Source organism: Chlorocebus sabaeus, chromosome 5, assembly GCF_047675955.1.
Source record: "Chlorocebus sabaeus isolate Y175 chromosome 5, mChlSab1.0.hap1, whole genome shotgun sequence".
NCBI classification, from domain to species: Eukaryota; Metazoa; Chordata; class Mammalia; order Primates; family Cercopithecidae; genus Chlorocebus; species Chlorocebus sabaeus.
The window spans coordinates 10188874-10208048 of record NC_132908.1 but is presented as its reverse complement, the minus strand read 5'-3'; the positions used below and the strand labels follow the sequence as shown (position 1 = coordinate 10208048).

General features: G+C 46.6%; 1 protein-coding gene across 2 annotated transcripts in view; it reads left to right on the top strand.

Moving 5' to 3' along the window:
- The window catches only part of EMP2 (epithelial membrane protein 2), a 53725-nt gene that overhangs the window by 17506 nt on the left and 17044 nt on the right, over window positions 1-19175 (top strand). Inside the window, exons 1-2 of one of the 2 annotated variants that reach the window (XM_007985490.3) lie at window positions 7063-7209; window positions 17144-17276. In XM_007985490.3, the coding sequence (XP_007983681.1) occupies window positions 17199-17276 (78 nt within the window). In that variant the 5' untranslated portion in view covers window positions 7063-7209; window positions 17144-17198. Of the gene's footprint in view, window positions 1-7062; window positions 7210-17143; window positions 17277-19175 lie in introns of those variants that run through there. The other variant, XM_007985484.3, reaches the window with a different exon arrangement.

Sequence of the window (19175 nt, the reverse complement as noted above, 5' to 3'; positions counted from 1 at the left end):
ATTTTCCATTCCCAGGGAGCCAAAAGATTTCTTTTTAAAATACATGTATTTATGTTAGAAAGTGGGTTGATTCAAGGACAATTATGAAGGAAAATCTTCCAGCTGTACTCGAGAAGGTGGTAGATAAATGACTGAAGTTTGGGAACCCTTGTTCTGGAACTTAGGGTCCAGTAATCAGATGTGGTCTTGGCAATGGTGAGGTCCCCAGTCTCGGGGCATGTTCCGATGGAAACTGGATGCTAGAAAAATAATCCAGGCAGAGGCTGGGGGTGGGGTGTTCTCATGATCACACCAGCGCCTTTCAGCTGAGACTGCATGAGTGCGTGATTCCCATTGTGTTGAGTCGGTTTCCCAATTGCACAGCCGGACAATGTCATTGAGCAGATGCAACATCATCAGAAGCACTCCAGCGGGACGGGCAAGAGGTTGAGAGGTTGCCTTTGTTTCCAGCATGGTCACCTCATAGCCCCCTAGGCATGCTAGCAGGGAAATGTTATTGTGGGATTCCAAGTTCATGGGAATGACTTCCCATGGTGCTGGCTCAGTGTCTGCCCTGGTGTCAAATTTTTCATGGTGGTATCACTTCCTGTTGGATCCCTCCCCACCTCAAGTCCCCAGTTGAGGGGCTCAACCTTCCAGCTCTCAGGTTGCTGAGTCCATATGGCCTGGGTATCCTGAGAGAGTGATGCTGTATTAGTCAGTGTTCTGCAGAGAAACCAAAGGGGTGCATATATATTTACAGAGAGAGTTTGTTTTAGGGAATTGGCTCATGGGATTATGGAGGCTGGCAAGTTCAAAATCTGCTGGCCCTCCCTTGACCCCAAGTCTGAAGGTCATTTGCTGGCAGAATTCCGTCTTGTTCGGAGGAAGTCGGCCTTTTGTTCTACCAGGCCTTCAAGTGATTGGATGAGGCCCATCCCGTTAGGGAGGGCAGTCTGCTTGACTCAGAGTTCACTGATTCGAATGTGAATCTTATCCCAGAACACCTTCATAGAAACACCGTGACCCAGACAAGTTGACGTATTAAGTGAACTATCTGAGATGCTTTTGTTGGACCAGACACATAACATTAAGTAACATAGAATACCTTTCAAATCACTCCCTTTTAAATTTTCTTTCACCTCTTCAAAGAGGAAATCTCAGTTTTGTGCGAATATGTCTTTAAAAGTTCCCAAACATGTGTGACATCCTGTTTTAGCAAAGAAATAGAAACCCAGCCTTGGACTTGGAGCTTTTGAGCAGCAAGAGCTTGGAGCTGGAATTTAATAACAATGTTTTGTTTTCATTGTATTTATTTTTTCCAGCACCTTCTATTTATGGCAGGTGATGCTGACTTTCCATCTCAGTTGTGATATAAGGTTTCCTTTTATAAAAATAAAAGTTTAAAAAGTGAATAAGCTAAGCAGGAATGGCAGATTTGGGGAAACGTCGACATAAGATTCGCTGGGACAGTGCCTGAAATGTCCCCTACTTGTCCACATGCTTCGCGCTCCCTGTTTGCATTTCCTTCCCTCCTGGAGGCTGCCCTGGTGGTTTATTTCCATTTGGTGGCTTCCTTTCTGAGAATGGTGGTAGTCGATGGGAGGAGAGAACACTAGCTTTCTGGGGAAGAAAAAGGCCTGGGGGTGTCTGTTCTATGACAAAGTCATTGACTACGATGCTGGCGACGATTGGTAATGAGGCAGGAGATGGGACTGGGAGGTAGGGCTCACACATCAGACCACCACACTAGCTAAAATAGGGACAGGGCAGAAGTACCTTTTTTTTTTTTTTTTTTTTGAGACAAAGTCTCACTTTGTCGCCCAGGCTGAAGTGCAGTGGCACAATCTTGGCTCACTGCAGCCTCCACCTCCCAGGTTCAAGCGATTCTCCTGCCTCAGCCTCCCGAATAGCTGGGATTACAGGTGCCTGCCACCACGCGCAGCTAATTTTTGTATTTTTAGGAGAGACAAGGTTTCACCAGGTTGGCCAGGCTGGTCTCAAACTCCTGACCTCAGGTGATCCACCCACCTCAACCTAACAGAGTATTGGGATTACAGGCGTGAGCCACTGCACCTGGCCACCGTAAGACATGTCCATGCAGAAGTGACTGCATGTTTCTATGGCAACTGCCTGATGCCTCATTTTTCCTAGAAATTTATGCATAACCCACCACCTAATTTGCATACACTTAAAAGCAGTGAACTACCTCCAGGCATACTGCCTATGGGGTAGCCCTGCTCCCCAAGGAGCAGTCCCTCTGTTGCTGTTGTACACTGCCACTTCAATAAAAGTTGCTAACACCACTGGTTCACCCTTGAATTCTGTCCTGGGTGAAGCCAAGAACCCTCCTGGGTGAAGCCCCAATTTGGGGGCTCGCCTGCCCTGTGTCAGTAACACTTCATAGCATTTGCTACATGCCAGATGCTGTTCTAACTACTTTCACTTCATTATCTCCCAACAGTTCAGGGGGTAGGGATACCAATGTCATCCCCACTTTAGAGGTAAGAGGAGAAATAGGGACACTGAGTGGTTAAGTTGCTAGTCTACAATCCAGTCAGTCTGGCTTAAGTCTGTGCTCTTACCTCATTTCACTCAAATTACTTCCTGTTCATGTTCTACCCTGTGGCTCCTTCCTGTGTTAACTTCCTGGTTAACCAGGTGAGGCCCTGGTTTCCTAATCTTGAGACTCCTTGGGCCTGGCTGAGTTGTTGATAGTGATGCACAGTCTTTAACTCGCCAGCAAAGATCCATCTATAAAAATGATACATCTTGTCACTTATGAAAGAGGAAAAAGTGGCTGGGTTCATGCTTATAATCCGAGCACTTTGGGAGACCAAGTCGGGTGGATCATTTGAGGTCAGGAGTTTGAGAACAGCCTGGCCAACATGGTGAAACCGCATCTCTACTGAAAATACAAAAATTAGCTGGATGTGGTGGTGCGTGCCTGTAGTTCCAGCTACTTGGGAGACTGAGGCAGGAAAATCGCTTGAATGCAGGACATAAAGGTTGCAGTGAGCTGAGATTGTGCCACTGCACTCCAGCCTGGGTGACAGAGTGAGACTCCATCTCAAAAAAAAAAAGGAAAAAGAAAGAGGAAAAACTGTTAAACCAAGAGTGACTGATGGGCCTGGGGATTACTTGAGAGTCACCAAGACAAGGTGCTCTGTGAAGGAAAGAATAGTCCTAAATTAATGGGTGTGAGGCCAGGGAACACCTTGTATTTGACACCCGCCTCACGCCGAGCAACGTAATCCATATCAACCTAACTCTCACGCTGATATGCTGTGTGCCTGTAGGTATATCATTAACCCTCTCTGGGCTGCAGTGTGGTTTTACTGGGTGGTGTAATTATAGGAGCTCCTTGGATGACAGCAGCCAGCAGTGAGCTCTTTAATTGACAGGGTCAGGCAGAAGTCATTGGCAGGATGGCAGTTATTAGCTGCTCTGTGAAAGCTGCACAAACTAGCAAACATTTAACAAGTATTTGCTGAGCAACCTTGGGCATTGGGGAAGGTCAGTGAGTCATGGTTTCTGTCCTTGAGGAACTCTGAATCTAATCAAGCGGCATCTCCACTGTATCAGTTAGCTCTTGCTGGGTAACAAACCACCCCAGAATGTAATGGCTTAAAATAGAAAACATTGATTTTGTTCATGATTCTGTAGGTGGGGAATTTGGGCTAAGCTCAGCCGGGTGGTTTTTCTGATCTCAGCTGGGCTTATTCATGTGTCTGTGGTCAGCTACTGGGTCAGCTGGGGGCTGACTGGTCTAGGGTGTCCTTCCCCAAAGTGTCCTTCACTTGTCTGTCTTCCAAGTGGTATCTTACCTTCCAGCAGACCAGCCTGGGCTTGTTCACACAATTACTGGACAGAGAGAGAGAGAGGACATGCATGAGGCTTCTTGAGGCTTTGGCTCAGAATTGGCACAATGTCACACTTATGCCACCTTTTATTGATTAAAAAAAAATCACAAGGCCAGCTGGTCCTCAGCAGGTGGAGAAATAGATTGCACCTCTTGATGGGAAGATTTGATCTGCTAAAATTTTGTTTAAATTTTTTTCACTTGTGCACATGTGGGCTATTGGTCTGTCTTTCCCTTTCTTGTGTAATGTCTTTGTCTGGTTTTGGAATCAAGGCAATGCTGGCTTCACAGAATAAGTTGGGGGTGTCCACTTCTCTTCAATTTCTTGGAACAGTTTGTTTAGAGTTGATATTATTCTGCATTAAGTGTTTAGCAGAATTCACCCATGAAGCCATCTGTGCCTGGAGTTTCCTCTATGAGAAGAGACTCTAGGCCCTGGATAAACCTTTTTTTCTCCTTTTATTGCCAGATTTTAAAGAAAAATCTAGCTTTATGTTTTGACTTGTTATTAGCCCTTTAGCTCCTTGAAATCTGACTCCTTTAGTCATTCATTCAACACATATTCGCTGAGCACCATCTATAAGGAAGGCGTGTTCTAAGTGCTGGGAATACTGTCCTGCAAAAACCTGCCAGGCGCCTGACACTGTAGCAGGCAGATACGTAATATCCAAGTAAACAACTACAGGGTAACATCAGGCCCTGAGAGATGCTACAGGGAGAAAAATAAAGGGCTTTAGTTCACTTCTCTAAAATTGTGGTTGCCGAGTCGGCCAATGAGCTAATTCTCCCTCCTTGTCCAATGTTTCTAGTCTTTTCTCTCTTGGCTTCTGGGTCCTGCCATGTGCTCTTGGTTGTCCTCCCACCTCTGTGCCCACTCCTCCGTCTCCTTCTCTGGCTTTCTCTCTTCCATCCTTTCTTCTCCCTTAATGCTTTCTCCCTGGGCAGGATTTCTCATCTCCCTGGACAGGATTACCAGTGGCTTTGTCTGCCATCTGTGTACCCATGACACCAGCATTCCTTTTTCCAACTCGTTTTCTCCTGAGTGACAGTCCTGACTATATTTTCAACCACCTGAACACATTTCTACCATGTCACCAATTTCTAAAACCAAATGAACTGTTTCCCTCATCCTTCAAACATGCTCTTTCTGCTCCTCGTCCCAGTGCAGATCATGGCACTAGAATCCTTGCCCCGTTCCCCAGCCCATCATCAAGTCCTGTTGCTTCTGCTTCTGGAAGCGCTCTCTGCTCCCTCCCTTCTGCCCACCCCTCTGTTCCCACCTCATTTGCTACCCTCATCATTTCTCAACAGGGCTGCTGCAACAGCTTCCCCACATTTGCCTCCTGCTACTCCATCCTTCTGAATGTGGAATGGTTTTCTTCTAGAAGTAGATCATGCCTTTCTGCTTACAAAGCTTCCCCAGCCCCCATGGGCTCCAGGATAACATTCGCTCTCCTTCGTGTGGTCTCCAAGGCCCTTAAACTTCTTGCTCAGTGGACAGTCCTGGCCATCTTGGGGCCCAGCCCAGCACATGCTCTCCTCCCAAGTGTGCCACTCTGCACCGTGGGGTATCCTGAACTCCTTGCCTGTGACACCCTCTCCCCACCACTCTGCCCATCGTTAGAGACCCAGCTCAGGTGTCGCTTCTTCCATGAAGCTTCTGATGCTGCTCCCACCCCAAGTGTCTCCCATCGCGTGCCATCACGTCATGTCCGTCCGTTTATACACCCTTGCCCTTTAGGGACCCAGAAGTCCCAAGGCACACAGAGCATGCCTTACTCATGCCTAGTACATACCAGGTGCTCAATAAATGCTGGGTGAATAAATTCATTTTTAAAGAACGGGCAATGGGGCAGTGATCAGAAGGCTGGGATTAGAGCTCTGGCTCTGCCACCTGCAAAGTGGATGATGTGAACAAACTCCTTAACTTTGATTTCTCACCCACAAAGTGGATCGTAGTCCTTGCCCGTCCTTCTGACAGGACTGTCCCCTCACTGACAGGTGTCTGCCCTGCATGCAGTGGTGGGAAGAGCCGTCAGCCTGGAGGACTCAGGGATGACCTGTGTTCTCTGCTTCCCTTGTCCCCAGTGTGCTTTGCAAAACATGTTCCCAGGATGTGGGACCTGGAGGAACAACTTAGCAGTGGCCAGCATCTGAAGCTACGTGTGTGGGCCTAGGACTTTGGCTAGATCCCTGATCAGCTCTTAAAGTAACAGGAGCCCAAAAGGGAAGGGAAATTCAGATTCAAGTGGGCTACATAATGGTTTGTCTGGTGCCAGGCTGCTTGGGTTCAGATGCTAGCTCCAGCTTTTACTAGCTGTGTGACATTGGGGAAGTTGTCTAACCTCTCTAGGCCTTATTTTCTTTACCTGTAAAACAAGGCTGCTGGGCACGGCGGCTCATGTCTGTAAGCCCAGCACTTTGGGAGGCCGAGGCAGGCAGATTACATGAGGTCAGGAGTTCAAGACCTGCCCGGCCAACATGGTGATACTCTGTCTCTACTAAAAGTACAAAAATTAGCCGGGCATGGTGGCAGGTGCCTGTAATCCCAGCTACTCGGGAGGCTGAGGCAGGAGAATTGCTTGAACCTGGAAGATGAAGGTTACAGTGAGCTGAGATCGCACCACAGCACTCCAGCCCGGGCAACACAGCGAGACTCTGTCTCAAAAAAATAAAAATAAAGCAAGGCTAATTAAAACACCTTCATCATAGTGTTTTGGTGAATAATGAATAAATTAATCCAGGCAAAAGGGCTTGGAACTGTGCCTGGGACACACTAGGCAACAAATGTTGGCTATCATTATTGTTGCAATTGTGGTTGTTATTATTCCAAGAGATTGGAAGACCCAGGGCTGCGCAGACAGAATGATCCTCAGTGACTTCTGCCCTGGGGCACTGCCAAATTCCAGTGTCCCGCCTGTTGCCATTTCCGGAGAGAGCCAAATGCTGACTTTGTGCCCAGAGCTCCAGCCACAGTGAGCATGGAGCTGGGCGGCCCAGGGTAAATGGGCTTCCTCTTTCCCCATAACATCTCGGACGCCTGAATATTCCTGGCTGGCAGGTGTCCAGATACTAGGGCAGAAGGCTGGGCTGACCTCTGCCTTCCTGAAAACAGAGGCCAAAGCCACCGTCCCCTCGGAGTGCTCTGGGCAGTGGGAGGGGCCTGGGTTTTGGCCAGCCTGGGGTTGAACCACCAGCCCCGGAGCAGGCCTGGGAGTCATTGCAGGGTGGCCTGGGTGACTGCTCACCAGCCCGGCCCTCCCCAGGGTTCTGGGCCAGAGCCTTCCTGGCCGTTGGAGCAGGAGCTGTGGGTGGAACACTTCTGAGTTGGGAGATTGCCTCGGACCTCCAGACGCCAAACATCTCAGGTCTGTATGGAAAGGTTCCACACCTCGGGATTGTCCTCTTGCCTACAGTTCCGGGAAAAGGCTCCAACTCAGGCTGGGAATCGGCTGTGGTTTAAATAGTAGGAAGAACTCCCGAGGGTGGGAATGGAGTTGGGCGGACGGAGTGGTCATCTTAACAGCACGTTCTCCCTCCACGGGAAGCCAACTGGGCTCTCTGACTCTTGTTCCCTGGCACGTAAGGGAGCATGTGCCAAAGTGACTTCCTTTGGCAACAGCAGGCAGGGGCTGGGGCTCACGGGTGGAGATTTGTGTTGTTATGAAGAAGAGGACAAGAGTGGACCCTTACCCTGTCCTTGGGCAGATCCCACAGACTTTTATTTATCCACGAGACCCTCATAGTGACTTTCCACAAGCAAAAGCAAACCAAATGTTGCTTCTGGAAGAGGAGGGGCCAGTGAGCCTCCAGACGGTTGTTTGTGTTTCTCCACACCCGGAGCTAGACGTGCGACACACACACACACTTTAAGCAAACACTGGACTAAGGTATAGCAGGACGGCACCTCTACTTAGGAAACAGTGAGGATAATTCTCTTTGTTATCTGGGGTCAGGATGGACATTTCTGGGAGCACTATCCTTCTTCCTGTCAAACTATAGAACTTGAAACTCCAGCTGGGCACTGTGGCTCATGCCTGTGATCCCAGCACTTTGGGAGGCCAAGGTGGGAGGATGGCTTGAGGCCAGGAGTTTGAGACCAGCCTGGGCAACACAGCAAGACTCCATTTCTACAAAAAATAAAATTAGGCAGGCATGGTGGTGCACAGCTGTAGTCCCAGCTACTGGGGAGGCTAAGGCAGGAGGATCGCTTGAGCCCAAAAGTTCGAGGTTGCTGTGAGCAATGTTTGAGCCACTGCACTCCAGCCTGGGCGAGAGAGAGAGATCCTGTTTTTTTTTTTTTTAAAAAAAAAAAAAACCTTGAAACTCACTGAGCCACAAATATTCCACTTTGTGTGCAGAATTTCCATAACACCACCCACACTTCCCAGTGTCTCACCCCTTTCTCCTCCCTCTTGTTCCTCCTCCACAGCCCCACTCTCTCCAGTTCTGATGCCCGGAGGATGCTTGTTGCAGCTTGAAAAACCCATTTGCTCTTCTTCTACCCTGGTTATGGGTTCTTTTTCCTTTAAAAAGAAATTTAAGTCTGAAGTTGTACTTTCCTGTGTTCTGTATTATTTTATGTGATTATTTTTATGCGTATTTTTATGGGTGTTTATGGGGAGTATTCAGGTCTTGAATGTGAAGACAGCTTACCATGGTACCTACGATGCATCGAATCAAGGTTGGGGCATCCAGGCCATTTAGTGTACTCAGTGAGATCCACCTCACCGAGTTTCTGGATACTCAGAAAAAGTGATTCATTTAGAAATTAATTTCGAAAACAGAATTGAACCCATTCTACCACATGTGCTTAGTTCCTTTTAGATATCAAGGAAAAACTTTATTCATAATCCAAACCAGTCTCAAAGTTAGATCAATAAAGACAGCAAGCGCTTCAGCTTGGCCAGTGAGCTAACAGGATGAAAAATGCAGCCAACCCTATGCAGCCTAAAGCATGTTTTTTTTTTTTTTTTGTATGTTTGCTTTCTGGGGTTTTTTTTGAGACGGAGTCTCACTCCGTCACTCAGGCGGGAGTGCAGCAGTGGGATCTCGGCTCAATACAACTTCTGCCTCCCAGGTTCAGGCCGTTCTCATGCCTCAGCCTCACGAGTAGCTGGGATGATAGGCACCTGCCACCACGCCTGGATAATATTTGTATTTTTAGTAGAGACAGGGTTTCGCCATGTTGGCCAGGCTGGTCTCGAACTCCTGGCCTCAAGCGATCCACCCACCTTGGCCTCCCAAAGTGCTGAGATTATAGGCATGAGCCGCTGTACCCAGCCTAAAGCATGGTTCTTATTCAGGCCCTCTTTTAATTAGCCCAGTCATCCCTCAACCTTAGCGAACGGGCCAGTGCAGAGAGAGGCTACCTTGACACATTCCTCCTGTCTGGTACAAAGCTCAGTGGGCACAGAGATGATTTGACATTGCCTTGCGCCCTCTCTCCTGATCTTAGTTAGGCTGCTGTGTGGTTTTCACCAGGCCCTAAGCATGTGAGTAGGAAAGAGAGTCGTAGAAAAATGCCCTGTATTTGGAACTGGAAAACTAGTGAGTTCCAGTCCTGTGAATTTTGGCAAATCACCCAGAGCCATTAGGAGCCTTGGTTTCTCACCTGTAAAATGGGGATAATGATACCTTGTTCTGCCAGCATCATAAGGTTGACATGAAAACCCCATGCAGGATGTGTTGTGTAAGCTGAACCTTACGTTTAATCATGAAGAGTCTCGTTTTTATGTGGCATGACCCCTATGGGCACCCCTTCCCCAGGGATCTGCCTTATCACCTACTCATCGTGGGGTTATGTTGAACCCCTGTGTCCTGCCCACAGTTAGAAGTGAATTTGCTGTCTTCCCTGAAAAGTGCCACACTTGGATTCCTTGTCCTACTTGTCCTGTGACAGCAGCAGTTGCTGAGGCTGCACCTGGCAGGCAGCAGGGAAAAGCAGAGTCAGGAGAGAGACTGGCTGGAGAATGTGCACTGCGAAGAATCAGGCCAACCACAGGCTTGTAAACAAAGGGGTTCAGCAACAGAAGACTTGAAATTATTAAAAAAAAAAAAAAAAAAATTGGAAGGAACTGAAGCAATATGGAAAATAGGTGGAACCACAGAGAGGAAGGAAAGACAGAAGGAAGAAAGAAGGAAGGAAACTGGAAATGCTAGGGGAAAAGGAGTTTTTCAAGGAAAAGTGCAATCATAGTACACTATTTGGCTCTGTAGAGTACAATATTTATATAGCAATCATGTAAATGACAAATTATTGATCTAAATGTAGACTGTATTCAGGTGATGGAAGGAGGCACATGGGGGGCAAATTATGGTGGAAAAGAGAAACTTTTCCCTGAGCAGGAAGTGAATAATTAAGTTAACCAGGAAATAGAAGTTCATGAATATTGTTTGGAAATATGGAGATGGGAAGTAGAGTAGAAACACCTGAAAAGATTAAAAGTGATTGCTTTGGCCAGGTGTGGTGGCTCGTGCCTGTAATCTCAGCACTTTGGGAGACTGAGGCAGGAGGATCACCTGAGATAGGGAGTTCAAGACCAGCCTGACCAACATGGAGAAACCCCGTCTCTACTAAAAATACAGAATTAGCCAGGCGTGGTGGTGCATGCCTGTAATCTCAGCTACTCGGGAGGCTGAGGCATGAGAATCACTTGGACTCGGGAGGCAGAGGTTGTGGTGAGCTGAGATCGCTCCATTGCACTCCAGCCCGGGAAGAAAAACGGAAACTCCATCTTAAAAAAAAAAAAAAAAAAAGTGACTGCTTCCAGGTTGTAGGACAGGGGTTTGACAGAAGACTGTTTTTTCACCATATGCCTTTTGGTTCTATTATCTTCTTTAAAAAATCATCATTTTATGTAGATCAAAACATTTTTAAAAGAGAAGTTCTGCAAATCATAGGACTTTGATTTCTACATAGAAGCTTGAATATTTCATCTAGTGCAGTCTCCTACCTTCAGGTGGGTAAATGCCAAAACTCAGGTGGCCTTTTGGAATGTGCTGCGTGGCCCCTGAACAAATTGAAGAAGGAAAAAAGCAGTTTGTATTCCATAGCAAAAGTTATGCTTCAAAGTGGCAGAGGCTTTTGGGGAATATCATTGACTCTTGAAAGATTGTCATGGGCCTTCTGAGGTGTCTCCCACTGAGATAGGGTGATTGGAGTAGTAGCCAGGAGACCCTGGTCTAGTCCTGACCTTGTTCGTGCTTTGCTGTGAGATGGAGCAATTCTTGGCCCTCCTTGGTTTCTGTTAATGCCCCTGGACAATAGGGCTTTGAGTTTTCCAAGGGCCTTTATAGCTCTACATTTCTAGAACTGGACAATGATAGCAAATAGCTATCAGAGGGGGAGAGACAATAAACAACTGAACAAATAAGATGCTTTCAGACCATGCCAATCCACCAAAGAAAATAAACTAGGGGGATGGGCTAAATTATGCTGGAGGGGGCATGGTTACTTTACATGGTATGCTCAGGGGCGCTTTTCTGGGGAGGTGATGTTTGAATTAAGACCCAGACAATGCCAGAGAGCCAGCTGAGGGTGAAACGGAGAGACTGCTCCAGGGAACTGTGTTCCGGGAACCAAGACTAGTTCCCCTAAAGCAGCAGAGCACTGAAGCCTGCAGGCACAAGGGCGGGCATAGGGGTTGGGGTGTGGTAGGGGAAGGAGATGGATCCGTATTTACTATTACACTTTTCAAAGGAAAAATAACTTTTTGTGAATGGCAAGGATTAATTCTGATGCCACCTTGGGCTTAGTGGACCAGCCTTCATCCGACACACAGCCCCGGGAGCTGTTTGTTCTTTCGTATCATCCGAGAGGGCAGGATGCAACATGGATGTATGTGGTGGCAAGGAGATAGCACCACTTGGAAAATCCCTAGGGAAGCTGGTCTCTAGGGACCAGAATTATATTTCTTGGGGGCAACTTATGTCAGGAGTCAAAGACATAACATCAAGGCTTCTCCACCCACTCACATAAATGCTTAAGAGTTGGTCCAATGCTTGGTCGGGCACGGTGACTCACGCCTGTAATCTTAGCGCTCTGGGCCGCCAAGGCTGGTGGATCACCTGAGGTTAAGAGTTCGAGACCAGCCTGGCCAACATAGTGAAACCCTGTCTCTACTAACAATACAAAAATTAGGTGGACATGGTGGTGCACTCCTGTAATCCCGGCTACTCAGGAGGCCGAGGCAGGAGAATCGCTTGAACTCAGGAGGTGGATGTTGCAGTGAGCCGATATCGCGCCACTGCACTCCAGCCTGGGTGACAGAGCGAGACGCCATCTCAAAAAAAAAAAAAAAAAAAAGGTTTCGATACCCTCTGAAGACCCTGTGAAGATCAGGGCTGACACAGTATGAAAAATGTCCAGTATACATGGCAGTAAATTAAATTGTTTAAATTACAAGTAAAATAAATGCACATACGCTTTGATTCAGCGCCTTCACTACTAGGAATCTATCTTTAAATATATTAATGCAAGGTGTGCAAAGAAGTAAGTGGAAGGATGCTCGTTGGCAGTGCCGTATGGAGCAGGAGAAAGTCTGGGAGCAACCTAAATGGCTACCAATAGGAAACTAGTTAAGTAAATTGTGGTGTAGCCGCACAACGGAACACCAGGCAGCCATTCAAGGAATGAGGTGTATTCGTAGGCACAGGGAAAGAATGTTCTCTGAGGGATATTATTAGAAAAGCTAGGTTGGAGGTTGGGGCTTAGACTTGTGGCCAAAGGAGTTTGCTGGAACTCCCAACTCCACGCTCCTGTCCCCTACTAGCCCTCGGCCTGTCCAGCCAAAGAAAGTTGACTGGGGCGCGGTGGGAGCAGCCATGCCCAGGAGGAGGTGCGGTCGAGGGCAAAGCACTGCACCGGGGCCTGAATAAATGCGCTCCACCAATCCAGAAAGCGAACAGTGGCGCTTCCTCCAATCAGGTGTGAAGGGATGAGTGAGGGGCGGGACAAGAGGCCGGGAGTGTTACTCTGGTACAGCTCCCGCCACACGGAAACGTGGAGTGAAGGATAAGTGTTCTCGCAGTAAATATCTCTGGAAGGAGGCATAGGAAACTGAGAAGCGTGGTTGCCCCTAAGAGGGCAGTGGCTGACTGGCGTCGGGAATAGTGGTGCAGAAGGGAGACTTATTTTGGTATAGAGTTGCAGGAGTAAAGAGTTATTTTTATTCCCTCTTAAACATTCGGGGGATTTCCGCTACTTGTGAATAACTTCCTCGGGTGAAGTCACCAGCAATGTCCTGGGTTCACAAGTCCTAAAATTGAGCTACCCCATTTTGGTTTTTACTGGAGATCTGAATTCCAGATGTCATAGGAGACCTTTACTTCTCTGTTATTTTTCAGAGTGCCTGGTGGTTCAAACCAACCTCTAGCCACCATTTCTCTTACACTGTACTCGAAACCTTACTTGACTTCTCATTAAAACGTATCCCTTTCTCTGTAGAAGCTTGTTCCTGATGTCTGAAATGTCCAATTGAAACCATTTCCAGAGCTTAAAGCAGTAGTACCTCCCAGACATCAGCATTTGACAACCACCCTGAGGATTTCTGCTGACACTGAGGACCACCTGTCCTTTTACTTACATAACATTTTCCCTGAATTGTTCACTTTTAAAGCTTTAATAACTTGGTTTTAAAATGATACTTTATATCACTACTATAAGTGGTGTTTATTCCTTATAAAAAGAACGTTACAAATAAATACAATAAACTCAAAATGATGTTATTAAATTCTAGCTACAAATACGTTCTAACCAAAGATCTGCTTTCTCTTTTTGTTAAAAAGAAATTAGCAAGTATTTGGAGACTGACTAGCACCAAACTGGGTCTTTTCCTTGGTGAACTCTGAAGGATTAGAATGGGGACTTTTTCACTATGAGGTTCAGTGTTGCTTAATGCCCTATCAATGCACTATCCAAAATCATGCCTTATAACATTTTAATTCCATCCTTTGGGAAAGAATGGGTTAAAATCATTTTTTTCTAGAAAGTTTTAGTTACATGTCCATATACATTTGTATCATCTGAGGTGAACAGCATATGAAGCCATTATCACCCTGGAGTTAATGGCCCTGGTGAAGTTGGCATTTGGGCATTCCTGCTCATGTTAAAGTAACAGGGCATTCAGCATGGTACATGAGCCCTTTTTCCCCCCAGGTTCAGAAAGGCATCTATTTAAAAGAAAAAAAGAAGGAATGCATCATTTTGGAGGCAGCAGCATATGATGGCAGCTAAGAATGATGCAGGCCTAAACAAAGGGGAATTTGTCCTTTTTGAAAGAATTAGAAGAATCTCTAAGCTGGTTCATTGGGTCCTTCTAATTGTTGATGCACAGACTCACAGCCAGGACCTCTCAGACTGAGTTCTGCAGCCATACAGCTCCTGGCTCATTGTTAATGCATCCTAGGTCTCAAGGAGTGGACCCTGTATGAGCCCAGGAGCCTTGTTCCATTCCGTGAGGGGATAATGGGGGTGAGAATGAGCATGGTTGGAGAGGAGAGCTGGCAGTGAAAAGGTGGAGGGTTTGTGCAGTCAGTGCATGTCCACTAGAGGAGGGGGAATAGTTGGTACCAGAAAAACGCCTTTTAAAATGATCCTGTTTCAGGCTGGGGATGGTGGTTCACGTCTGTAATCCCAGCACTTTGGAAGACCGAGGCAGGCAGATCACCTGAGGTGGAGGGTTCGAGACCAGCCTGGCCAACATGGTGAAAATCCGTCTCTACTAAAATACAAAATAAGCCGGGTGTAGTAGCACATGCCTGTAGTCCCAGCTGCTGAGGAGGCTGAAGCAGGAGAATCACTTGAACCCGGGAGGCAGAGGTTGCAGTGAGCCAAGATTGTGCCACTGCACTCCAGCCTGGGCAACAGCGCAAGACTCTGTCTCAAAAACAAAACAAAAAAAGTCGTATTTCAGAAATATCAGTGAATGCTTAAACTCGGAGTGAAAGTTTCATGAGAGATAGGATCTTTACAATATCTCAAAATACTTTCCCATACATGCCACAATATGGATGTCTACTCAGGAGGCTGAGGCAGGAGACTCACTTGAACCTGGCAGGTGGAGGTTGCACTGAGCCGAGATCACGCCACTGTACTCCAGCCTGGGCGACAGAGTGAGACTCTGTCTCAAAAAAAAAAAAAAGAAAGAAAAAAAGAAAAGAAAGAAAAGAAAAGAAAGAAAATGTCCTTGTTTTTCAGAAACACACACTAGAGCACTTACTTACATGGTTTAGGCAACTTACTCTCAAGTGGTTCAGAAAAAGAGAGAGAGAGAGACAGTGTGTGTGTGTGTGTGTACGTGTGTGCATTAATCCGTTTAAAACTGGGGCTACAATTTCATCCCAGTGAACAGTGAACAAAAGGTCTGATTTGCACAGTACTTCAAAACATGAAACTACAAATTAATTTTTTTCCAAAAAATTTAGTAACTGTCTGGTCACAAATTATTGGAGTAAAAGAAGAATGAACCAAGTGTTGATATTAGGAGGTTGCATCTTCCAACCGGATCATTTGATGTGACATCTTCTCTTGACATTTGAGTTTTCTTGACCAAGATGATGGTTATAATATACTCAAAGATTTTATCAATTTTCCCCAGTGTGACTTTTAATTGTTTCATAGTTAAAGCATTCTTTTGAATGCTTTTTCCTCATTTATTGGGAACTTGTCCAGCTCAGACAAGTCCTCATGTATTCATGCCCTCAGTGGCTTTTCATCTGATCTCCCATGACATTTTCATCAACTTTGGACAATTGTAGTTCTGTTGTAACACTTGCAGTTTCACTTTGCAGTTACTTCCTTTGTATATCATTCAAACTGTCCTGCCAAAGTAAAGCATTACCCTGAAGTCTCAGTGGTTTAACATTCAGAGGCTTATTAATTCCCCAGTCATGATATCTGTCCAAGATGTGAGGTTTCAACCTACTATGGCTGCACCATCCCCAGCTACTTCCTTAGGGAGAGGGAGCATGGAAAACTCATACCTGCTCTCCTCTGCTTCAGCCCGAAAATGGCCATGTCATGCAGTTCTGGCCCATTGGTTAGAATTAGTCATGAGTACCTGCTCTCCTCTTCATCAGCCTGGAAATGGCCATGCCATGCAGTTCTGGCCTATTAGTCACGAGTTCCCCCGCTAGCTGCAAGGGAGTCCAGGAAATGTAGTCTTCCTGTGTGATCAGAGAGGGAAAAATTAAATGTATTTTTTTGGGATCCAGTGTTGTTCAAATGGGAATATATATTAAGAAGAATGGTTTCTGAGTGGATATTTATTTTATTTTATTTTTATTTTTTTGAGATGGGGTCTTGCTGTGTCACCCAGGCTAGTGTGCAGTGGTGAGATCATGGTTTATTGCAGCCTCCACCCCCTGGGCTCAAGCAATCCTTCTGCCTTAGTTTACCAAGTAGCTGGGACCACAGGCACATGCCACACTAGGCTAGTTTTTCAAATGTTTTGTAGAGATGGAGCTTTGCTCTGTTGCCCAAGCTGATCTCAAACTCCTGGGCTTAATTAACATCCTCTTGCCTTGGTCTCCCGAAGTGGTGAGATTACAGGCATAAGCCACCATGCCCAGCTGGGTATTAATTTTATAAATGATCAGATCATTAGGAAATATTTCTGTATTGTGATAGCTTTTTCTTTATTATGAAGCAGGGGCTCTGATCAGGAATCCTCAATGAGCTTCTGGGCGTGGGGAATCAGGAACAGCATCTTAGCACACACAAAGCCACTCCTTCCTGCCGAAGAGGCGTGATGCTTTTCTGAATTAGGGATTCTAATGAGTCCTCACCCTCCTCCTCCACAAGGAATATTTGTCATCTGAATGCAATAGCAGACAGCCCCTCTCATGCCAGACTTTTGTCCAGTAAAGTCTCCAGGCGAGTAAAGATGGGGAGCCACTGTTTTTGCTTTTCCAAGACCCTGTGAAATGTTGCCTTTTCTTTTTAAGAGACAGAGCCTTGCTTTGTTGCCCAGGCTGGAGTGCAGTGGTGCAATTATGGCTCACTGCATCCTCAGCCTCCTAGGCTCAAGCAATCTTCCTGCCTCAGCCTCCTAAGTAGCTGGGCCTGCAGGTATGACTATGAGACCCAGCTAATTTTCTTTTATTGTTTTTAGAGACAGTGGCTACTATGTTTCCCCAGCTGGTCTCAATCTCCTGGGCTCAAGCTATCTTCCTGCCTTCTCCCGAAGTTCCAGGATTATAGGCATGAGCCACCACACCCAGCTAAAAGGTGCTTATTTTTTATTGTAATTTTGTTTTGTCATTGACAGATTTTGAATTTCTCTTTCTTAACCCCTTCAGCACATCCCACTCTGGCCTTTAAACGTGACCCCTCGCCTCACCCTGCCCTGTGAAAATGTTGGTGCTTCTTGCTTTCATCATCGCCTTCCACATCACCTCTGCAGCCTTGCTGTTCATTGCCACCATCGACAATGTAAGTTTCCTTTCCTTCCACTTACTCAGAACCCCGGGTCCTGGAGTCAATAGAAGTGGGTTATATTGGTCTGTTCTCATGCTGCTAATAAAGGCATACCAGAGACTGGGTAATTTATAAAGAAAACGAGGTCTAATGGACTCACAATTCCACGTGTCTCGGGAAGCCTCTGCAGAAGGCAAAGGAGGAGCAAAGACACGTCTTACATGGCGGCAGGCAAGAGAGCGTGTGCAGGGCAACTGCCCTTTATAAATCCATCAGATCTCGTGAGACCCATTCACTACCACGAGAACAGTACAGGAAAACTTGCCCCCATGATTCAGTTACCTCCCAACGGGTCCCTGCCATGACATGTGGGAATTATGGGAACTACAATTTGAGATTTGGGTGGGGACACAGACAAACCATATCACAGGTTGAGAACCCTGCCAAGGTTCTCAACGTTGAACCTGCCAAAGTTCAACCATAGTTTAGGGTTGTCCTCCCTGCGAAGGCACACCCATCTTCTGACCCAAGGGCTGAGGACTCTTGGCCTAAATGTGAAGGTTCAGGCTGTACCATGTTCAGGTTTTGGGGGCAGGTCCTGGCAGGCAGGGATGTTTGTCCTCCCATCCGTGATTCTTTCATAGAGCTGGTCTCTAGGAAGCCCTTTGAGGATGTTGTGTGACTTCAGCTTTCCTGTAGATCAGAGTTCTCAACCTTGCCACTATTGTCATTTTGGGCTGGATAATCCTTTGTTGTGGGGGCCTCCCTGTGCATTGTAGGAAGTTCAGCAATATATCTGGCCTTACCCGCTAGATACAGTAGCACCCCCACCCCTGGTTATGACAATCCAAAATATCTTCAGACATTGTCAAATGTCCCATGGAGAACAAAATCACCCTCTGTTGAGGACCACTGCCCTAGATCCTCCAGGTGACCTATCCCAGGTGGCCTCTGCCCCCAACTCCTGACACCTCCTTATCAACCAGGGTCCCTTGTTGCTAGCCCACCCGGCCATGTCCTCCCCAGCAGAGCTCATGCATGGAACTTTCCAGACTCTACCTATGTCCCTATGAAAAATTTAACGTTTTCCTTTAGTATCCAGCTTGCAGCCATATGGGAGGAATGTATTGGATAAATAACCTCTTGGCATAGATTAATATCCCCCCAAGCAGGGAGTGACATTAGGGAAGCTTCTTAACAGAGCTTCTCTCTGGCTTATACACCAATCCAAAGACCTGGCGTCCATCCTGCTCATTTTAGACTGCAGAGATAATTAAAGGGCAGAAACATTGCTCAGAAAGCCAAAAAGTACACCATACGAGTGGTCACCAACTCTGTCTACATATACAGCTTCTGTTGAATCATCATGACAATAATAACATAAATGATGATACCTGTCACTTAGCGATCACTATGGCCCTTTTATGCATGTCATCTCATGTGATCTCCACCCCAGCTGTACCAGGTAGGGCACCAGTCTCTCCTTGCACTGGGTTACAGGTGAAGGAGCTGAGCCTCAGGGCCATTCGGGCACTTGGCAGTTTACAGTGCAGTAAGCAGCAGAACCAGGATTTGAGTCATTCCAGAGTCTCCTGGTCCTAGAGCCTGTCAGGGAAGATGAGCGCAGTCATTGCATTTGGGTTCTGGAGCTTCTTGCTGAGCTGCTGTGAGTGGCCTGGGTAGGGACCACATTGATGCTATGGAGTATAGCAGTGGTCCCCAACCTTTTTGGCACCAGGGACCGGTTTCATGGAAGACAATTTTTCCACAGATCAGGGAGCAGGCATTGCAGGGGGATGGTTTCAAAATGATTCAAGTGCATTACATTTATTATGTACTTTATTATTATTACATTGTAATACATAATGGAGTAATTATACAACTCGTCATAATGTGGAATCAGTGGGAGTCCTG